Source organism: Medicago truncatula, chromosome 5, assembly GCF_003473485.1.
Source record: "Medicago truncatula cultivar Jemalong A17 chromosome 5, MtrunA17r5.0-ANR, whole genome shotgun sequence".
NCBI classification, from domain to species: Eukaryota; Viridiplantae; Streptophyta; class Magnoliopsida; order Fabales; family Fabaceae; genus Medicago; species Medicago truncatula.
Window position 1 is genome coordinate 3,229,631 of NC_053046.1, and position 16,754 is coordinate 3,246,384.

The window sequence follows — 16,754 nt, forward strand, 5'->3', positions numbered from 1 at the left end:
AATTTTACTTTTAATTAAAAAAAATTATAAAAATAATCATACGCATTATGCAACGCCAAAAATATTATACGCATTAGCGTAACAAAAAAACAGACACACATAAAGTATTACTCTAAATGTTAATGTGTGTGTGTATATTAGCGAGGTTGAAGAAAGAGAATAAAAATATTTGGTATCGTTAAATGACAGCGTGAATAAAAATATTTGTGAGGTTGTGATAATTAAACGGTATTGAAATTAAATATATAAGTGATAAAAAGATAATAAAATTCCTTTGAAAAAAGGATAATAAAATTAAGAGGAACCTCCTTAAAAAAAGTTACATGGAACGGTTCAAAAAATGGAAGAAAAAAAAACATATTGAAATATAATATTAAAAAAAATAAAAGAATAGGTTCTCAATGTGAATTGAAGAGAGATGCTTGTGAAATAAATTGTCGAGAAATAGTTTTTTGAAGTAGCATTCAACAACTTTTGGCCAAAGCTCATTCCATTCAATTTTATGCATTAAAAAAAGTATTTTTTTTATTAAGTACTTAATTGATATTATGTTTGGCCTAACTTCTCTTTAAAAATGTTGAGAAGTTGGAAAAAAGCCGGATAAAACGATATCTTAATCTCCCACAACGACAATGTAGAAGCAACTGAATTTAAGATTATTTTTATTCTTATAAAATAAAGATTAAATAAAAAAGAAAATAATATAAAATAAATAAAAAAAGAATAAAAAAGAAAATAAAAGGAAAATTATTATGGATGAGGTGGCACTCTCCAAGGTTAAGGAATAATTGAATTACCAAATTACCCTTTCAAAGGGCAAAATTGGAAATTCATATGACATCAACTTTATAAAATAGTTAATTAATAGATATGCCTTGAATAACTTTACATGATTTGTTTGTATCAAAAAAGAACTTTAATATATTTTAGAGGGGGTAAATCAAAAAATATTTTACAGGGGGAAAAACCGGAAGTGACCTATATTACAGGGGGTAAAACACCTTTAACCCTTATTTTTATAAGCTTATAACTTATGATTAAAAAATACTCATTTGATAACCGTAGTAACAGGGGTTAAAACACCTTTAACCTTTTAACACTTTTTTGTCTTGTTGTGCGTGTGCGTGGCCACTTATTTAAAAATGGTATCAAAGGAGATTACCAAAGGATTTAAATTACGTAAGACCCATAATTTCATTGTAACTATTAAGAGAGTTTGGCTTAAATTTCATTGAAGTAAGCTCGAAGATTACAATGCACGTTTTCATACTCTTCAATACTTACATTTATTCCTTAATATAATAGTATCATGCTATGATTAATTTCTTTTGCCAAATTTTCACACAAAAATGACAGATATAGGGATTCTAACGGTATACTTTCCAGAAACCCACTTGATAGATCCCTGAGAAATTTCCTTATCACCTCTATTCACTATGTTTTCGGGTGTAAAAGCAACCGAGTATGTAACTTTTTGCTTCTTCTCAGTGAATGTTATTTGAGCAGGCTTTATACTGATATCCACAGCCAAAGGAACATCAATTTCCACATTGTAAGTCATGTTGATAGGTCCAACATTCGTCACCGTTCTAGTATAAAACTGAGAAGTAGACCCCAACAATATAGAAAATGATGGATAATTAAGCTGTGCTTGTGGTATGCTCTTTATATCAGAGCATTTCACTTTCTGTTGCAAAATAATTCCAACATGTCTATCAGTGTAATTCAAACCACACAAGTAAGGAACATAATCATTTGGTTCAATATCATAAACAAGTCCTGGATCGTTTGCTTTCGAAGGGTTGACATGTCCAGCACCAGTGGCAAATAAATCAGCTGGTTTAAGTCTTTGGTCCAAAATAGCTTTTCCTTGAAGATTAACTTCATAAGCAGTTGTCATGATTGCTGATTTTATAGCAGCGGGAGACCAATCTGGATGAGAGTTTTTCAACAGAGCAGCAATTCCACTGAGATGTGGACAAGACATTGAGGTACCTGAAATGATGTTGTATGGTGGTATATTGTTGTCCAATGATACATGCCATGCTGCTAGAATGTTCACTCCAGGTCCAATTATGTCTGGTTTCAGAATTCCTGGGCTTTCTTGGTTTGGTCCTCTTGATGAAAAGTAAGCTACTTGAGGGGCATTGGGATTTCCAATAACAGTTCCATTGAATAAAATCGTGGCCATTGGTGTTGAAGTTGAGTTTATATAATCTTTGATGGATAAACCAGCAGAGTAACTTACAAGTGCAGCAGGTAGATTGTCTTGAACATCGGATTTTGGATCAAAACCTTGAAGTTTACTATTCATGAGGATCATGGCAGATCCACCAGCGTCTTTAACTGCTTGAGCTTTCGCTGCTTGTGAAACAAGTCCACCTTCCTCACACAAAACTACCTTTCCCTTAACATCAATGTTCTTCATGGAAATAGGACCACAAAAGGCAATGGAATTATCACTTATATTAACAGAACCTGCATACACAAGTGGCAACAGTGTTGATGCAAACTCTTTTGGTTGAAACACTGATTCTCCAATATATTTTTCCCCGTTGCCAAGTTTAGCTATTGCTTCTATTTTTCTATCAGTTGTGCTAGCACCAACAGTTAGAATCCATGGTGCTTCATTAGACGTTGTACCATAATCAGGACCAAAATTTCCAGCTGAGCAACTAACGAAAATTCCCTTTTGATTTGCACTAAATGCACCAAGTGCAATTACATCTTCAAAGAAAGGGTTGGTGGGTCCGTTAAGGGAGATTGAAAGTACATCAACACCGTCTTCAACTGCAGCATCCATTCCTGCTAATGTTGCACTCTCAGGACAACCACTGCTGCTGCATACTTTGTAGATTGCCAAGTGTGCATCTGGTGCCATGCCTGTTGCCGTACCTTTAGCGTTGCCGAAGACATTGGCCCCCTGTACAAGCCTTCCAGCAGCCGTGCTGGCCGTGTGAGTTCCGTGGCCAACATCATCGAATGGAAGAGATAAATTTGTGTCTGTGACGAAGTTCCTTGCTCCAATGAGCTTCTTGTTACAAATCCTTTCCCCTGTGAATTCACAGTGGCCATTCCATTTTGCAGGTGGAGAGGGCATTCCCTCGTCAGAAAAGGAAGGATGGGAGAGGGATATTCCTGTGTCCAGGATTCCAATTATGATCCCTTTACCGAGATTGGAATTTATCCATAATCCTTGACTCTGTTGCAACCCCAAGAAGCTTGGTGTGTGAGTTGTATGTAATGAGAGGATGTTTTCTGGTCGAATTGATAGAACCTCCTCCTTCTCTTCTAGAGCCTTGGCTTCTTCTGGGGTCAATTTCACGGCGAATCCATTCATGACGTTTTGGTATGAGAAAATTACGCGTTGCTGGTTTTGAGTTTTTATGGTGGCTGCTGGCAAGAGTGAATTGTACCAGCCATCCAAACTCTCCTTAGATTGAAGAGAAGGCTTTTCAACGTGAACAATGTAAGTCAACAAGCTACTTTGATCTTCTAGTCCTTCATTTGCAGCTGCTAATTTTTGGTATTTATTTGCTGAAGTTTGACATATGCTTAGCAGGAGAATGAAACCAAGAAGCAAGATTGGAGTGAGTTCCATCTTGTTTATGTTCATGTTAATTTGTGTGGATGGTGAAAAAAACATGAAAACGGGTGCTTATTATATAGTGTGGAGTGAGAATCATGGGCATGTGTGTTAATGATAATCGTACATAGGGAATTACTGAAGATTAAGGGAAATTAGAAGCAAAAATGATTAAATATGATAAGTTAATTAAATAAACTGAGGTATAATTTAGAAGTACTATCATTCAATATAAGAGAAGTCTTTAACTTTTGCTCATATTTTATTCTAAATACTATAAACTATTTTTACTTATATTTCATTTCAGATGGAGAAGTCCTCAACAATACACAACTGACACTTATTATACGCACTATCAAACAAGCATGTGTGCTTAATTGGTATTAGAGAAGAGAGAAATACCACCACTCTCTATACAATTTAGTCCTTGAGTTAGGATAACAAACTACGAAAACTAGTGGTTATCTGCATGGAAACTAAGATTGAGAAATATAAAAACTGAGAGGTCTAGTTTCTGGAGTGAGTCCATGTAGAGATTTTGAAGTTAAAGAAAGTGGGGCCTTGTGATTGGAACACTTGAAAAGGATGAGAGAAAAATACAAGCAGCAATTTGATGTTGAAAGAGTCTTGAGGAGCAAGATACTATATAATCTATGGTCCACACTTCACTTCATAATGACTATTCAACGTGGGCTCAAGAGAAAACACGTTCACAAGGAAGAAAATTGTTCTGTACCACATGTTTGCTCAAAATCTCTTCAATGTATCAGAATGTATCTTCCGATGACATGAATCTATCGGAAGATACATTCAGTTTTTTTTTCTTCTTCTCTTTCTATCAGAAGCTATATTTGGATCATTAGAGGTTGATCAATAGCACACCTATACACCACCCTTCCACAACGAAATTTACCTGTCTGACTCATCTTCATCAACTCTCCTTGTCATAATCATCTACTTCAAACCTCTTTTGGCTCTAATTAGTTACCATCAATTTAGTTTTTAAACTATCACCCTCACTTCAATTTAAATCATGAACTATGTAAATGCAATAAGCCAGTAAAGTATATAAAATTCATCAATTTAATTCTTGCTATTAAGATGTTAGAGATTGAATTGATGTTAAATAGAGAAATTTCATTTAGTTTACGAATTAATTATTATATTTATATAGTTTTGACTATATTAGGAACAAAATGATAATTTAATACATAAACTAATAGTTAATTTTTTCTTTAAAAAAGGACCGAAGAAGTATTTTTTTAATTAGACTAATTCTTTACTAAGTAATTCAATACATATTTTTATTTATTTTTGAATAGGTCATTACATATTTGTTATATGGTATCAGATTACTGAACTATCTCTTCTTTCAATCATTCGTTCCCACTGCCACCGTCTACAAGAACCCTTGTTACCTCCATTGTTAAAGAGATTTAGACTAAAAGCAAGACCAAAATGTACTTTGAAGTTTGAAAATGATGCTATATAGAGGAATATTAAAACAGGAATGGTGTTAACACATTGTTTAATATATTTTGTAACGCGCGCTTTTTATTACTAGTTACTAGATAAAAATCATATCATCACTATAGTTTAAAATGAGATTATCAATGGAATAATTCAACTTGTATATCAGTATAATTCAAACCACCCAAGTAAGGAACAATGTCATTTGGTTCAATGTCATAAACAAGTCCTGGATCGTTTGCTTTCAAATGGTTGACATATCCAGCACCAGTGGCAAATAAATCAGCTGGTTTAAGCCTTTGGTCTAAAATAGCTTTTCCTTGAAGATTAAACTCATAAGCAGTTGTCATGATTGCTGATTTTATAGCAGCGGGAGACCGATCTGGATGAGAATTTTTCAACAGTGCTGCAATTCCATTGAGATGAAAACAAGACATTGAGGTACCATTATTAATTGTTAAATCAACATTTACAGTTTTGTTTGATTGCAATATCAATCAATATTATTCAAAAATTATGGAAATACGATTTTCTTTTGCTGATTGAGTAAATTAAGTACATTGTTTCTGTAGACGATCTTTACTTACTACTATTACTCAGTGCGATTTGGCACACTTGCCAAATTATGAAGGGTGGCAAAGGATTCTGGATTTCACTACAGTACATAAATTTTGTAAAGTTTGTTGGCAATTGTCAATAGCTACATTGGTGCTTAATCTGATCAACCATAGTGCTTAAGTTTCTGGATCAGTTTCTGGAAGTGTTGATACTATGTCACCTATGATTATTGGAGTGTCATGTTATAGCCATTGTTTTCTTTAACATGTTTGTGTGTTGGTTCACTTTTACTTGAAACAATTATTAATTAAAGTAGAATTAATAATCATTTTACGATCTCAATAGAAATTTGAACTTTATAAATTCAAATTAAAAGGTTAAACTCTTATCAATGAAGTGACACACTTGGAATTTTATTGCTATATCTATCTTGTCGATATTTCATTCAACATCTCTTTAGTCAAAAACATTTATTGGCTTATATGTATATGTAAAAACTTATTATAACAATAATGCTGTTGCATTTCCAATAACAAATACAAGTACCAAGTGAATTACCATGAATTTCTGGTACAAATATATTCCATTCCCTTCTTTATTTCTGGAGTATCATATTATCTTATCACCATCTCCCTTTATGCATCATCACTTAAAAATGACAGATATAGGGATCCTAACAGCATGTTTATCAGACACCCAAGTGAGAGAGCCCTGAGCAAAAGTTTGACTCCTTCTGTTTTCCTTTATTTGTGGTATAAATTCAATAGAAAAACTAACCTTCTCATTGACCTCAGTGAATGTTATTTCACTCGGATTAACACTCATACCCAAAGCCAAAGGTACTTCAAGTTCAACTTTATAAGTTGAATTTGCAAACCCAACATTAGTCAAAGTTCTTGTATAATATTGTGAATCTGACCCCAACAGAATAGAAAAAGAAGGATAATTCAATTGAGCTTCTGGTATACTTTTCACATTAGAACACTTCACTTTCCGTTGAACAATAACTTCAATCTCTTTATCAGAATAACCCAAACCACACAGATAAGGAACATAATCTTCTGGTTCAATATCATAAACAAGACCAGGATCATTAGCTTTAACAGGATTAACATGTCCTGCACCAGTAGCAAAAATATCAGCCGGCAAAAGCCTTTGATCCAGTATAGGTATCCCGCCGAGGTTGAGAGTATTTGCAGTTGTCATGATTGCTGATTTTATAGCGGCTGGTGACCAATCAGGGTGAGAACTTTTGATCAATGCAGAAATACCACTTAGGTGAGGACAAGACATTGAAGTACCGGAAACAATGTTAAAAGCTGGAATTTTGTTGTCTACAGAAACACCCCATGCAGCTAGAATGTTGACACCTGGACCAATGATGTCTGGTTTAAGAATTCCAGGACTTTCTTGGCTTGGTCCTCTTGAAGAAAATGAAACAACAGAAGGAGCTAAAGAATCACCAATTACTGTTCCTTTGAATATCAATGTTGCTGATGGATTGTAAGTTGATTTTATGTATTCTTTGATTGTTAAACCAGCTGCGTAACTCAGTTGAACCGCAGGTAAAACATGAGCAGTAGCAGAAGTGCTGAAACCAAGTGTTTCTGAATTTGCAAGGATCATAGCAACACCGCCTGAATTTAGAACTTCTTGTCCTTTCACAATAGTTGAAACACGTCCTCCGACATCACACACCACTACTTTTCCACTTAGATCAATGTTCTTTAAGGATCCTGGAAGACACAAAGACTGATTCTGTGTCTGGTTTCCAAATCCAAATGAACCTGAATATACAAGTGGCATTAATTGTTCAGAAAAGTCTTTCGGTTGGAATAATGTTTCACCTTCATATTCATTTCCATTTCCTAGCTTTGCTAATGCTACAATTTTTCTATCAATTGTGCTGGCACCAACAGTGAGGACCCAAGGAGCTTCATTGGAGAGAGTGCTGTATCCAGGACCGGAGTTTGCAGCAGAGCAACTAACAAAAACACCATTTTGAGTAGCAGCAAAAGCACCAATTGCAATTGGGTCTTCAAAGAATGGAAGAGAACCTAAACCTAGTGAAAGTGAAAGAACATCTACACCATCTTCAATAGCAATATCCATTGCAGCTAAGATAGAACTTTCAGCGCATGGAATGTTATCAGTACAAACTTTGTACATTGCTATGTGAGCATTAGGTGCCATACCAGCTGCTACACCTTTAGCATTACCAAAAACACTTGCATCTTCTACGAATCTTCCTGCAGCCTCAGCAGCAGTGTGTGTTCCGTGGAAATGTTTTTCAAGTGGAAGCTCTTGAATCGTGCTTTTGACTAAACTTCTTGCACCGATGAGCTTATTATTGCATATTTTCCCTCCAGTGAATTCGCAATGGCCTTTCCATTTTGCAGGTGGTGGCGGCATTCCTTCATCGTTGAATGATGGATGATAAGGGTATATTCCTGAATCTATGACTCCAATTATGACACCTTTTCCAAGGTTATCATCATTCCACAACCCCTGTCCATGCTTCAGACCCAAGAAAGTTGGACTGTGAGTTGTGTGTAATGAAAGTGTCCTTTCAGGTCTTGCTAACAAAATTCCATCTTTCTCTTGAAGAGATTTGGCTTCTTCTGGTGTCAGCTTCACAGCAAATCCAGAGGCTACATGGCGGTATGAGAAAACCATTCTGTCCTTGTGAGGAAAATTTTGTGGAAGAAATGAATGGTACCAGCTATGCAAATCTTCTGATTGAAAGGAAGCAACATTTTCTGATTTTTTGACATGAACAATGTATGTCATTAAGTTGTGATCATGCTCTTGATTCTCCTCTGCAGCAAATACTGATGTAATTTGGTTGAAGCTGCAGAGAATGAAAATGAGACTAACAAGCAATGACAGTTGCATAGTGTAGTTGGTTTTCATCATGATTTGGGATTTGATGAAGATAAAGAAAGAATTGCTTGTGATTTGCCTACTATCATGCATGTTTATATATATAGATAGATATATCATATATGCCATAGAAAACAAAATGGCAATTTGGTCATAGTTTTATTTTAATTACTTACTAATTACTACTTAGGAAAACAAGGAAATGCAGTGTGCTGGATTGGGACATCTAATTCGTTTTCAATAAAGAGTAAATAGGAATGATAAAAGATTTTTTTGGTAATTTGAATAAAGCAACTGTCATAACCCTATATATTAGGTGTTAATTTGTATTATCTCCGTGAACTTTGCTCAGTTGGTGTTGGTAAAGACAATACATAATATATGCAAGGTCTGAGGTTCGAACCCCGGATACCACCGGGGAAAAAAAGGTGTTAATTTGTATTGATTTGGTCCGGTGCTAACTGCTAGTAGCAATGATGTACATTGTTTTTTTTATCTTCCTATTTTCAAAACAAACTTTTTTATTCCTGTATTATTGCATTTATTGAAATTTTGGTCCCAACTTTGATTTTTATGCTCTAAGTTACTAAACTTCTATTTGAATAAAGACAAAGAATTGACTTATAAACTACACATCCGAGTCTTCTTTTACTGGTTTTGGAGGGCCCAAAATCGTCTAAACCACGTAAAATTAGGATAATAAGCACTACAAAAACTAGTAGTTATCTTATCTGCATGGAAACTAAGATTGAGAAATATATAAACTGAGAGGTCTAGCTTCTCTGGAGTGGGGCCTTGTAGTTGGAATATTGGAAAAGGATGAAAGAAAAATACAAGCAGCAAGTTAACTTCACACTTCGTTGTATTATTCAACGAGGGCTAAAAAATGCTCATTTTGTTTAGAAAAGTAATCAAACAAACAAGTAAGGTACACACATGACACATCAAACCAATGCCAAAATCATGCAACCATAAATCCCTTCATAACTAATAATCAATAGCATGTTATCATATATTTGTTCAGTTCAGTTAGTACTATTTTATTTTAGGCTTAATTGCACTTTTGGACCCCTATCTATTCAAAAATTGCGGTTATGGCCCCCTAACTAATTTAAATACAAAACAGCCCCCTATGTTTTGATTATTTGGCAGTTTTGGACCCCCAGTCCATTAGTGAGGTGCCACGTGTATTATTTAGGGGGCCACGTGGCACCTCACTAATGGACTGGGGGTCCAAAACTGCCAAAGAATCAAAACATAGGGGTCTGTTTTGTATTTAAATTAGTTAGGGGGCCATAACCGCAACTTTTGGAAAGATAGGGGTCCAAAAGTGCAATTAAGCCTTTATTTTATTATGTCAATTATTACTTATAATCATCCTTGTCTAAACCCATTATTTCTTTGTAACAATTCATTGTACCTTTGTAAGATGAGTATAATATCAATTCACTTATTCTCTCATAGAGACCTCTGTTTATAGGCAAAAATTGCATGATTCAAATAAATCTTCCTGGATTTTACTATGATTTGAATAACCAGGACACAGCAAGATACAAATTTTTGTAACAAAAATTGCATGATTCAAATCAATCTTCCTGAATTTTACTATGATTTGAATCACATCAACCAGGACACAACAAGATGCAAAATTTTGTAGGGTGATTGGAATCATGCTACCCCTTATTTGAATCAATCAGGCCAGAAAGTGATTAAAACCCGATTCAGCACCCCGATTCAAATAAACCTTTCACACATGTAATCATGCTTCGAATCACCACATCCAGAAATTAAAAGATACGAATTTGAAGACATATTCGCCATATTGTTAATGGAATACATATCCGTAGAATTACTTATTTCATAGTTTTAAAAATTGGGAGCTTTTTATCCACAAAAAAGAAAAGGAACATTATCATTTGGTTCAAAAAGCCTTACCTTGAAGATTAACCTCATATGCAGTTGTCATGATTGCCGATTTTATAGCAGACAGAGACCAATCTGGATGATAGTTTTATCAACAGTACTGCAATTCCACTGAGATGAGAACAAGACATTGAGGTACCATTATTAATTATTAAATCAACGTCTACAGTTTTGTTCGATTGCAATATCAATCAATATTATTCAATCATTACCTAAATACGATTTTCTTTATTGAGTGAGTAAATTAAGTACAGTGTTTGTGTAGATGATCTTTACTTGCTAGTAGTACTCGGTGCGATTTGCCAAACTTGCCAAATTATGAAGGGTGGCAAAGGATTCTGGATTTCAATACAGTACATGAATTTTATAAAGTTTGTTGCCAATTGTCAATAGTTGCATTGTTCCTTAATCTGATCAACCATAGTGCTTAAGTTTCTGGATCAGTTAATAGGCAAATAAATTATAAAGGAGGCAGTTGCCTGCTGATTTTGATGGTTCGGAAGTGTTGATACTATATCAGCAATGTTGGGTTTGTGTGTAGGTTCACTTTTACTTGAAAAATTATTATTAATCAAAGTAGCATTAATAATCATTTTACAATTATCTCGGTAGAAAGTTGAACTTTATAAATTCAGGTTAAATGGTTGAACTGTTATCAGTGCAGCGACACACATGGACTTTTATTGGTATACCTATGTTGTCGATATTTCATTCAACATCTCCAGTCAAAAACATTTATTGGTTTACATGTATGTATATAAAAAAGATAAATTATTATAACAATAATGCTATTGTATTTCCAATAACAAATATAAATACCAAGTGAATTACCAATAAACTTGTACAAAGGAACTTCTTAGTAAGTCAGTATCTCATGAATTTCTGCAACCAATATATTCTATTCCCTTCTTTATTTCTGAAATATCATATTAATTTATCGCCCTCTCCCTTTATGTATCACTTAAAAATGACAGATATTGGGATCCTAACAGCATGTCTATCAGACACCCAAGTGAGAGAGCCCTGACCAAAAGTATGATTCCTTCTGTTTTCCTTTATTTGTGGTATAAATTCAACAGAGAAACTAACCTTCTCATTCACCTCAGTGAATGTTATTTCACTTGGATTAACACTCATACCCAAAGCTAAAGGTACTTCAAGTTCAACTTTATAAGTTGAATTTGCAAACCCAACATTAGTCAAAGTTCTAGTATAATACTGTGAATCAGACCCCAACAGAATAGAGAAAGAAGGATAGTTCAGCTGTGCTTCTGGTATACTTTTCACATTAGAGCACTTCACTTTCCACTGAACAATAACTTCAATCTCTTTATCAGAATAACCCAAACCACATAGATAAGGAACATAATCTTCTGGTTCAATATCATAAACAAGACCAGGATCATTAGCTTTAACAGGATTAACATGTCCTGCACCAGTAGCGAAAATATCAGCCGGAAAAAGCCTTTGATCCAGTATAGGGATCCCGCCGAGGTTGAGAGTATTTGCAGTTGTCATGATTGCCGATTTTATAGCGGCTGGTGACCAATCAGGATGAGAACTTTTGATCAATGCAGCAATACCACTTAGGTGAGGACAAGACATCGAAGTACCCGAAACAATGTCAAAAGCTGGAATTTTGTTGTCTACAGAAACAGCCCATGCAGCTAGAATGTTGACACCTGGACCAATGATGTCTGGTTTAAGAATTCCTGGACTTTCTTGGCTTGGTCCTCTTGAAGAAAAGTAAACAACAGAAGGAGCTAAAGAATCACCAATTATCGTTCCTTTAAATATCAATGTTGCTGTCGGATTGTATGTTGATTTTATGTAAGATTTGATTGTTAAACCAGCTGCATAACTCACTTCAACTGCAGGTAGAACATGAGCAATAGCAAAAGTACTGAAACCAAGTGCTTCTGAATTTGCAAGTATCATTGCTATACCACCTGAATTTAGAACTTCTTGTCCTTTCACAATACTTGAGACATTTCCTACATCACACAGCACTACTTTTCCGCTTAAATCAATGTTCTTTAAGGATCCTGGTAAACACAAGGACTGATTCTGTGTTTGGTTTCCATATCCAAATGAACCTGGATACACAAGTGGCAATAGTTGTTGAGAAAAGTCTTTGGGTTGGAACAACGTTTCACCTTCATATTCTTCACCATTTCCTAGCTTTGCTGATGCTACAATTTTTCTGTCAATTGTGCTAGCACCAACAGTGAGGATCCAAGGAGCTTCATTGGAGAGAGTGCTATATCCAGGACCAGAGTTTGCAGCAGAGCAACTAACAAAAACACCATTTTGAGTTGCAGCAAAAGCACCAATTGCAATTGGGTCTTCAAAGAATGGAAGGGAACCTAAACCAAGTGAAAGTGAAAGAACATCTACACCATCTTCGATAGCAATATCCATTGCAGCTAAGATAGCACTTTCAGTGCATCCAATTTTGTCATTACACACTTTGTATATTGCTAAGTGGGCATTAGGTGCCATTCCTGCTGCTACACCTTTAGCATTACCAAAAACACTTGCATCTTCTATGAATCTTCCTGCAGCCTCGGCAGCGGTGTGTGTTCCATGGAAGAAATTCTCAAATGGAGGCTCTTGAATTGCACTTTTGACCAAGTTTCTTGCACCTATGAGCTTATTGTTGCATACTTGCCCTCCGGTGAATTCACAATGACCTTTCCATTTTGCAGGTGGTGGCGGCATTCCTTCGTCGTTGAAAGATGGATGTAAAGGGAATATTCCCGTGTCTATGATACCAATTATGACGCCTTTTCCAAGATTATCGTCGCTCCACAATCCTTGTCCTTGTTTCAGACCCAAGAAAGTTGGAGTGTGAGTTGTGTGTAATTCAAGGGTCCTTTCAGGTCTTGCTGACACAATTTCACCTTTCTCTTGAAGAGATTTGGCTTCTTCTGGTGTTAGCTTCACAGCAAATCCAGAGGCTACTTTGCGGTAAGAGAAAACCATTCTTTCTTTGTGAGGAAAAGTTTGTGGAAGGAATGAATGGTACCAACTATGCAAATCTTCTGATTGATGAGAAGCAACATTTTCTGATTTTTTGACATGAACAATGTATGTCATTAAGTTTATTTGATCATGTTCTAGATTCTCCTCTGCAGCCAACATTGATATGCTGCAGAGAATGAAAATGAGGCTAACAAGCAATCTAAGCTCCATCTTCATCATGATTTGAAATTTGATGAAAAAAAAGAGAAAGTTGCTTCTGATTTGCCTAGTGACATGCATATGTATATATAGGTAGATGTATACCATAGAAAACATAATTATATTAAATTGGCCATAGTTTTTATTTTAATTACTTTACTACATAGGAAAATAAGGAAATGCATTGTGCTGGCTTGGGACGGCTAATTAGTTTTCAATGCAGGGAAAATAGGAATGATTAAAAAAAAAGAAAAAGGAATGATAAAAGACTTTTTTGGTAATTTGAATAATGCAAATCTCATAGTAATGCCCGCTATATATTTGGTGTTAATTTGTATGGATGTGGTATGGTGCTAACTGCTAGTAACAACTATGATGTACATTGGTACATCTATTTTTCTGGACATATCTCCCCAACATTGCCATATGTGAAGTTATCCACAAAAAGACAAGTTTTATGTTGTACAACAGAAATGTTAAAATTTGATAAATTATTATTAATTAAAGTGTTATTAATGAATATTTTACAACCATTTTTAGGGGATTTGAACTTGTATGTTTGCTTTCAATTTTGGAGGAGTCAATTAATTCTAGAGATCGTAGAATTGGTTTTATTTTATTGGATGATTTAAACGAGAATTGATATTGCTTGTAAAATTTATTTTATTTGAAGTATGAATTTGTAGTTCGAGCATTAGCTTTCATACCAGCAAAGGATGATACCAAACCTGTTCTTAAGACCCAGTCACCGGTGGTGGATGTGCCGACTCCTGTCATTTTGGAGGCATGCCACTCCGAGGCCAATCATATCAGAAACACCTCTGTCTTCCGACCTCACTTTTCAATAGAATTGATACCTCGCCAATTCACTCTCTATAAATCGAAGAGGTTCCCAGATGTAACTGGCAGATTGCTACTTATATTTCAATAATAATCAAGAGGAATTTCAGTTATGTTTTTTTTTCTTCTCTGCTCTTGTGATTGAGAGTTCTCATCAGTTAACACCTCTTGGTAAGCATGAAAAATAACTACATCAAAGAAAATTTAGAAACTTCGAGGGCATGCTATATATTATGTAATTCCACCACAATATAATTGAAATATGGTGACATGCAACACAGTGAATGTATATTAAAAACTAAATTCTATAGCAGCAACATTATCAAGAACAAGAATAAATAAAAATAAATTAAAACGATTCTCACTCGTCAAATCAGAGTAGAAATGCACAAACTATTTAAACTATTTTTTTCCACTTTCCACCCTCAAGTACGGTGCACCGTGTTTTGAGGTATGGTCCATTTTGGGTGTAAGCCCTTATGATTTTGTCCTTTGTAAAAGACATCATTGAGTTGAGGAGTGTGGGTGTTGTATATAAAAGAAGAAGAAAAAATCATTCATAGAAAATAATCACACAGTATACAAGAATTAACGGAAATTCAAATAAATCGTCAAAGAGGAACATACTTTCAATGAAACAAAGGTTTGATATAGTTCCACCGGCGTTTAGCATTGGTAATTCTAGCTCTCTCAACGATGAAGAACACTTGTTCACAATCTTCTATCAATTCAAACCAAACACCAACAATAACAAACCCAAACCTGCTTTCATGCCAGCAAAGGATGATACCAAACCTGTTCTTCAAGACCTGGTCAGTACTCTATTCTCTCTCTCTCTCTCTCTAGCATTGCATTGTATGATTCTGATTTTTATAAGCTTTTTTACTTCTGTGACAGATTCTGAGGTCTGTTACTTCCCTCCATTCTCAATCCCCAAATCATCTTCCTCATCTCAAATCTCCTAAATCTTGTTATTTCACAAACCCATCTCTTAAAGATGCCATTTTTTTTTGTTTTTTTTCTTTTTTTACTGAATTTTAGCACTGTTAGCTGTTACCCTGTTAAATTGCACTAGGTAGTTAGGTCTTGTTTGGATAAACTTTTTAATTTAGAGATTATCATATAAGTGTTTTATCTATAAGCTATTCTAAAGAGCTTAACAAAATTAGCTGAAGACAGCTTATGAATGTCATAAGTTGTTTCGATAAACTTAATCGAAGCAAGCCTAGCTGGTAGTGGAGCATCTAGGGTGGTCTCATCAGACACGGATAACTATAAGTTATTTTCATAAGCTATCCTAAAGAGCTTATGAATATTATAAGCTGTTTCGATAAACTCTTTCAATCAGTCTCACAAGAGATAAACTCAAATAAGCCAATCGAAACAAGCCTAGTTGGTAGTTGAACATCTAGCATGGAGTTTCCTGTTGCAAAGTTTAGGGTGGTCTCATCAGACATGTATAACTCTTTAGCTTGTGAACAATTAGTTGTGTGAGATGGTAGATAACATTTTGCTGTTCTGTTCCTTGAATACACACTTTGATAGTTCTCTTTACTGTGAAGTTTGGACAAGTTTAGAATACCATGATGGAATACTTTGTTATCATATCCAATCCAAGATTTTTAACTGCTTCCATAGATACTTTAAATTTCTTTACATTTGCTTTGCACCTTGATTATTCATCTCACAAAAGTTATGCCAGGCTTGAATGTTGAACGAGTTCTTTCTCCGTTAACACTTTAGCACCTTCTTTGGTTAGTCGGATTGAAAATTTAGAATCCACATTGTGTGTATAGAATTATGTAGTTTAGTAGTTTATATAAAAGCAGAGTTTCTCATGTTGATATAACATTGGAAATATGGAAGGCATAGGAATAAAATCAAGAATGGATCCTCTCATGTGTAATTTACACATGAGAGAGTAAAGTGTGATCTTTCATCCTAACACACCATCTAAACTTCTCATCTCTCTCTCTCTCCTCTCTCTCTCTCTCTCCTCTCTCTCTCTCTCTCTCCTCCTCTCCTCTCTCCTCTCTCTCTCTCCTCTCTCTCTCTCTCTCTCTCTCTCTCTCTCTCTCTCCTCTCTCTCTCTCTCTCTCTCTCTCTCTCTCTCTCTCTCCTCTCTCTCTCTCTCTCTCTCTCTCTCTCTCTCTCTCTCTCTCTCTCTCTCTCTCTCTCTCTTCTCTCTCTCTCTCTCTCTCTCTTTCTCTCTCTCTTTTTTTTTTTTCTCTCTCTCTCTCTCTCTCTCTCTCTCTCTCTCTCTCTCTCTCTCTCTCTCTCTAATGGTTAGAGATCACACTTTATTCTCTCA

The 16,754-nt window shown here is 35.1% G+C and overlaps 3 protein-coding genes across 3 annotated transcripts; all 3 read right to left on the reverse strand.

The window, feature by feature from the left end:
* Nucleotides 1-1,192: 1,192 nt before the first annotated feature.
* Nucleotides 1,193-3,946, reverse strand: LOC11427605 (subtilisin-like protease 3). The gene has a single exon (XM_003611144.4). It carries the CDS (start codon nucleotides 3,644-3,646, stop codon nucleotides 1,340-1,342), a length of 2,307 nt encoding a protein of 768 aa, XP_003611192.3. The 5' UTR covers nucleotides 3,647-3,946; the 3' UTR covers nucleotides 1,193-1,339.
* A 2,060-nt stretch (nucleotides 3,947-6,006) lies between these two features.
* On the reverse strand, nucleotides 6,007-8,598 carry LOC120575798 (subtilisin-like protease). Its single transcript, XM_003611147.4, has one exon. It carries the CDS (start codon nucleotides 8,588-8,590, stop codon nucleotides 6,260-6,262), a length of 2,331 nt encoding a protein of 776 aa, XP_003611195.3. The 5' UTR covers nucleotides 8,591-8,598; the 3' UTR covers nucleotides 6,007-6,259.
* A 2,779-nt stretch (nucleotides 8,599-11,377) lies between these two features.
* LOC11443095 (subtilisin-like protease) lies at nucleotides 11,378-13,624 on the reverse strand. Its single transcript, XM_003611148.3, has one exon. It carries the CDS (start codon nucleotides 13,622-13,624, stop codon nucleotides 11,378-11,380), a length of 2,247 nt encoding a protein of 748 aa, XP_003611196.3.
* Nucleotides 13,625-16,754: the final 3,130 nt, after the last annotated feature.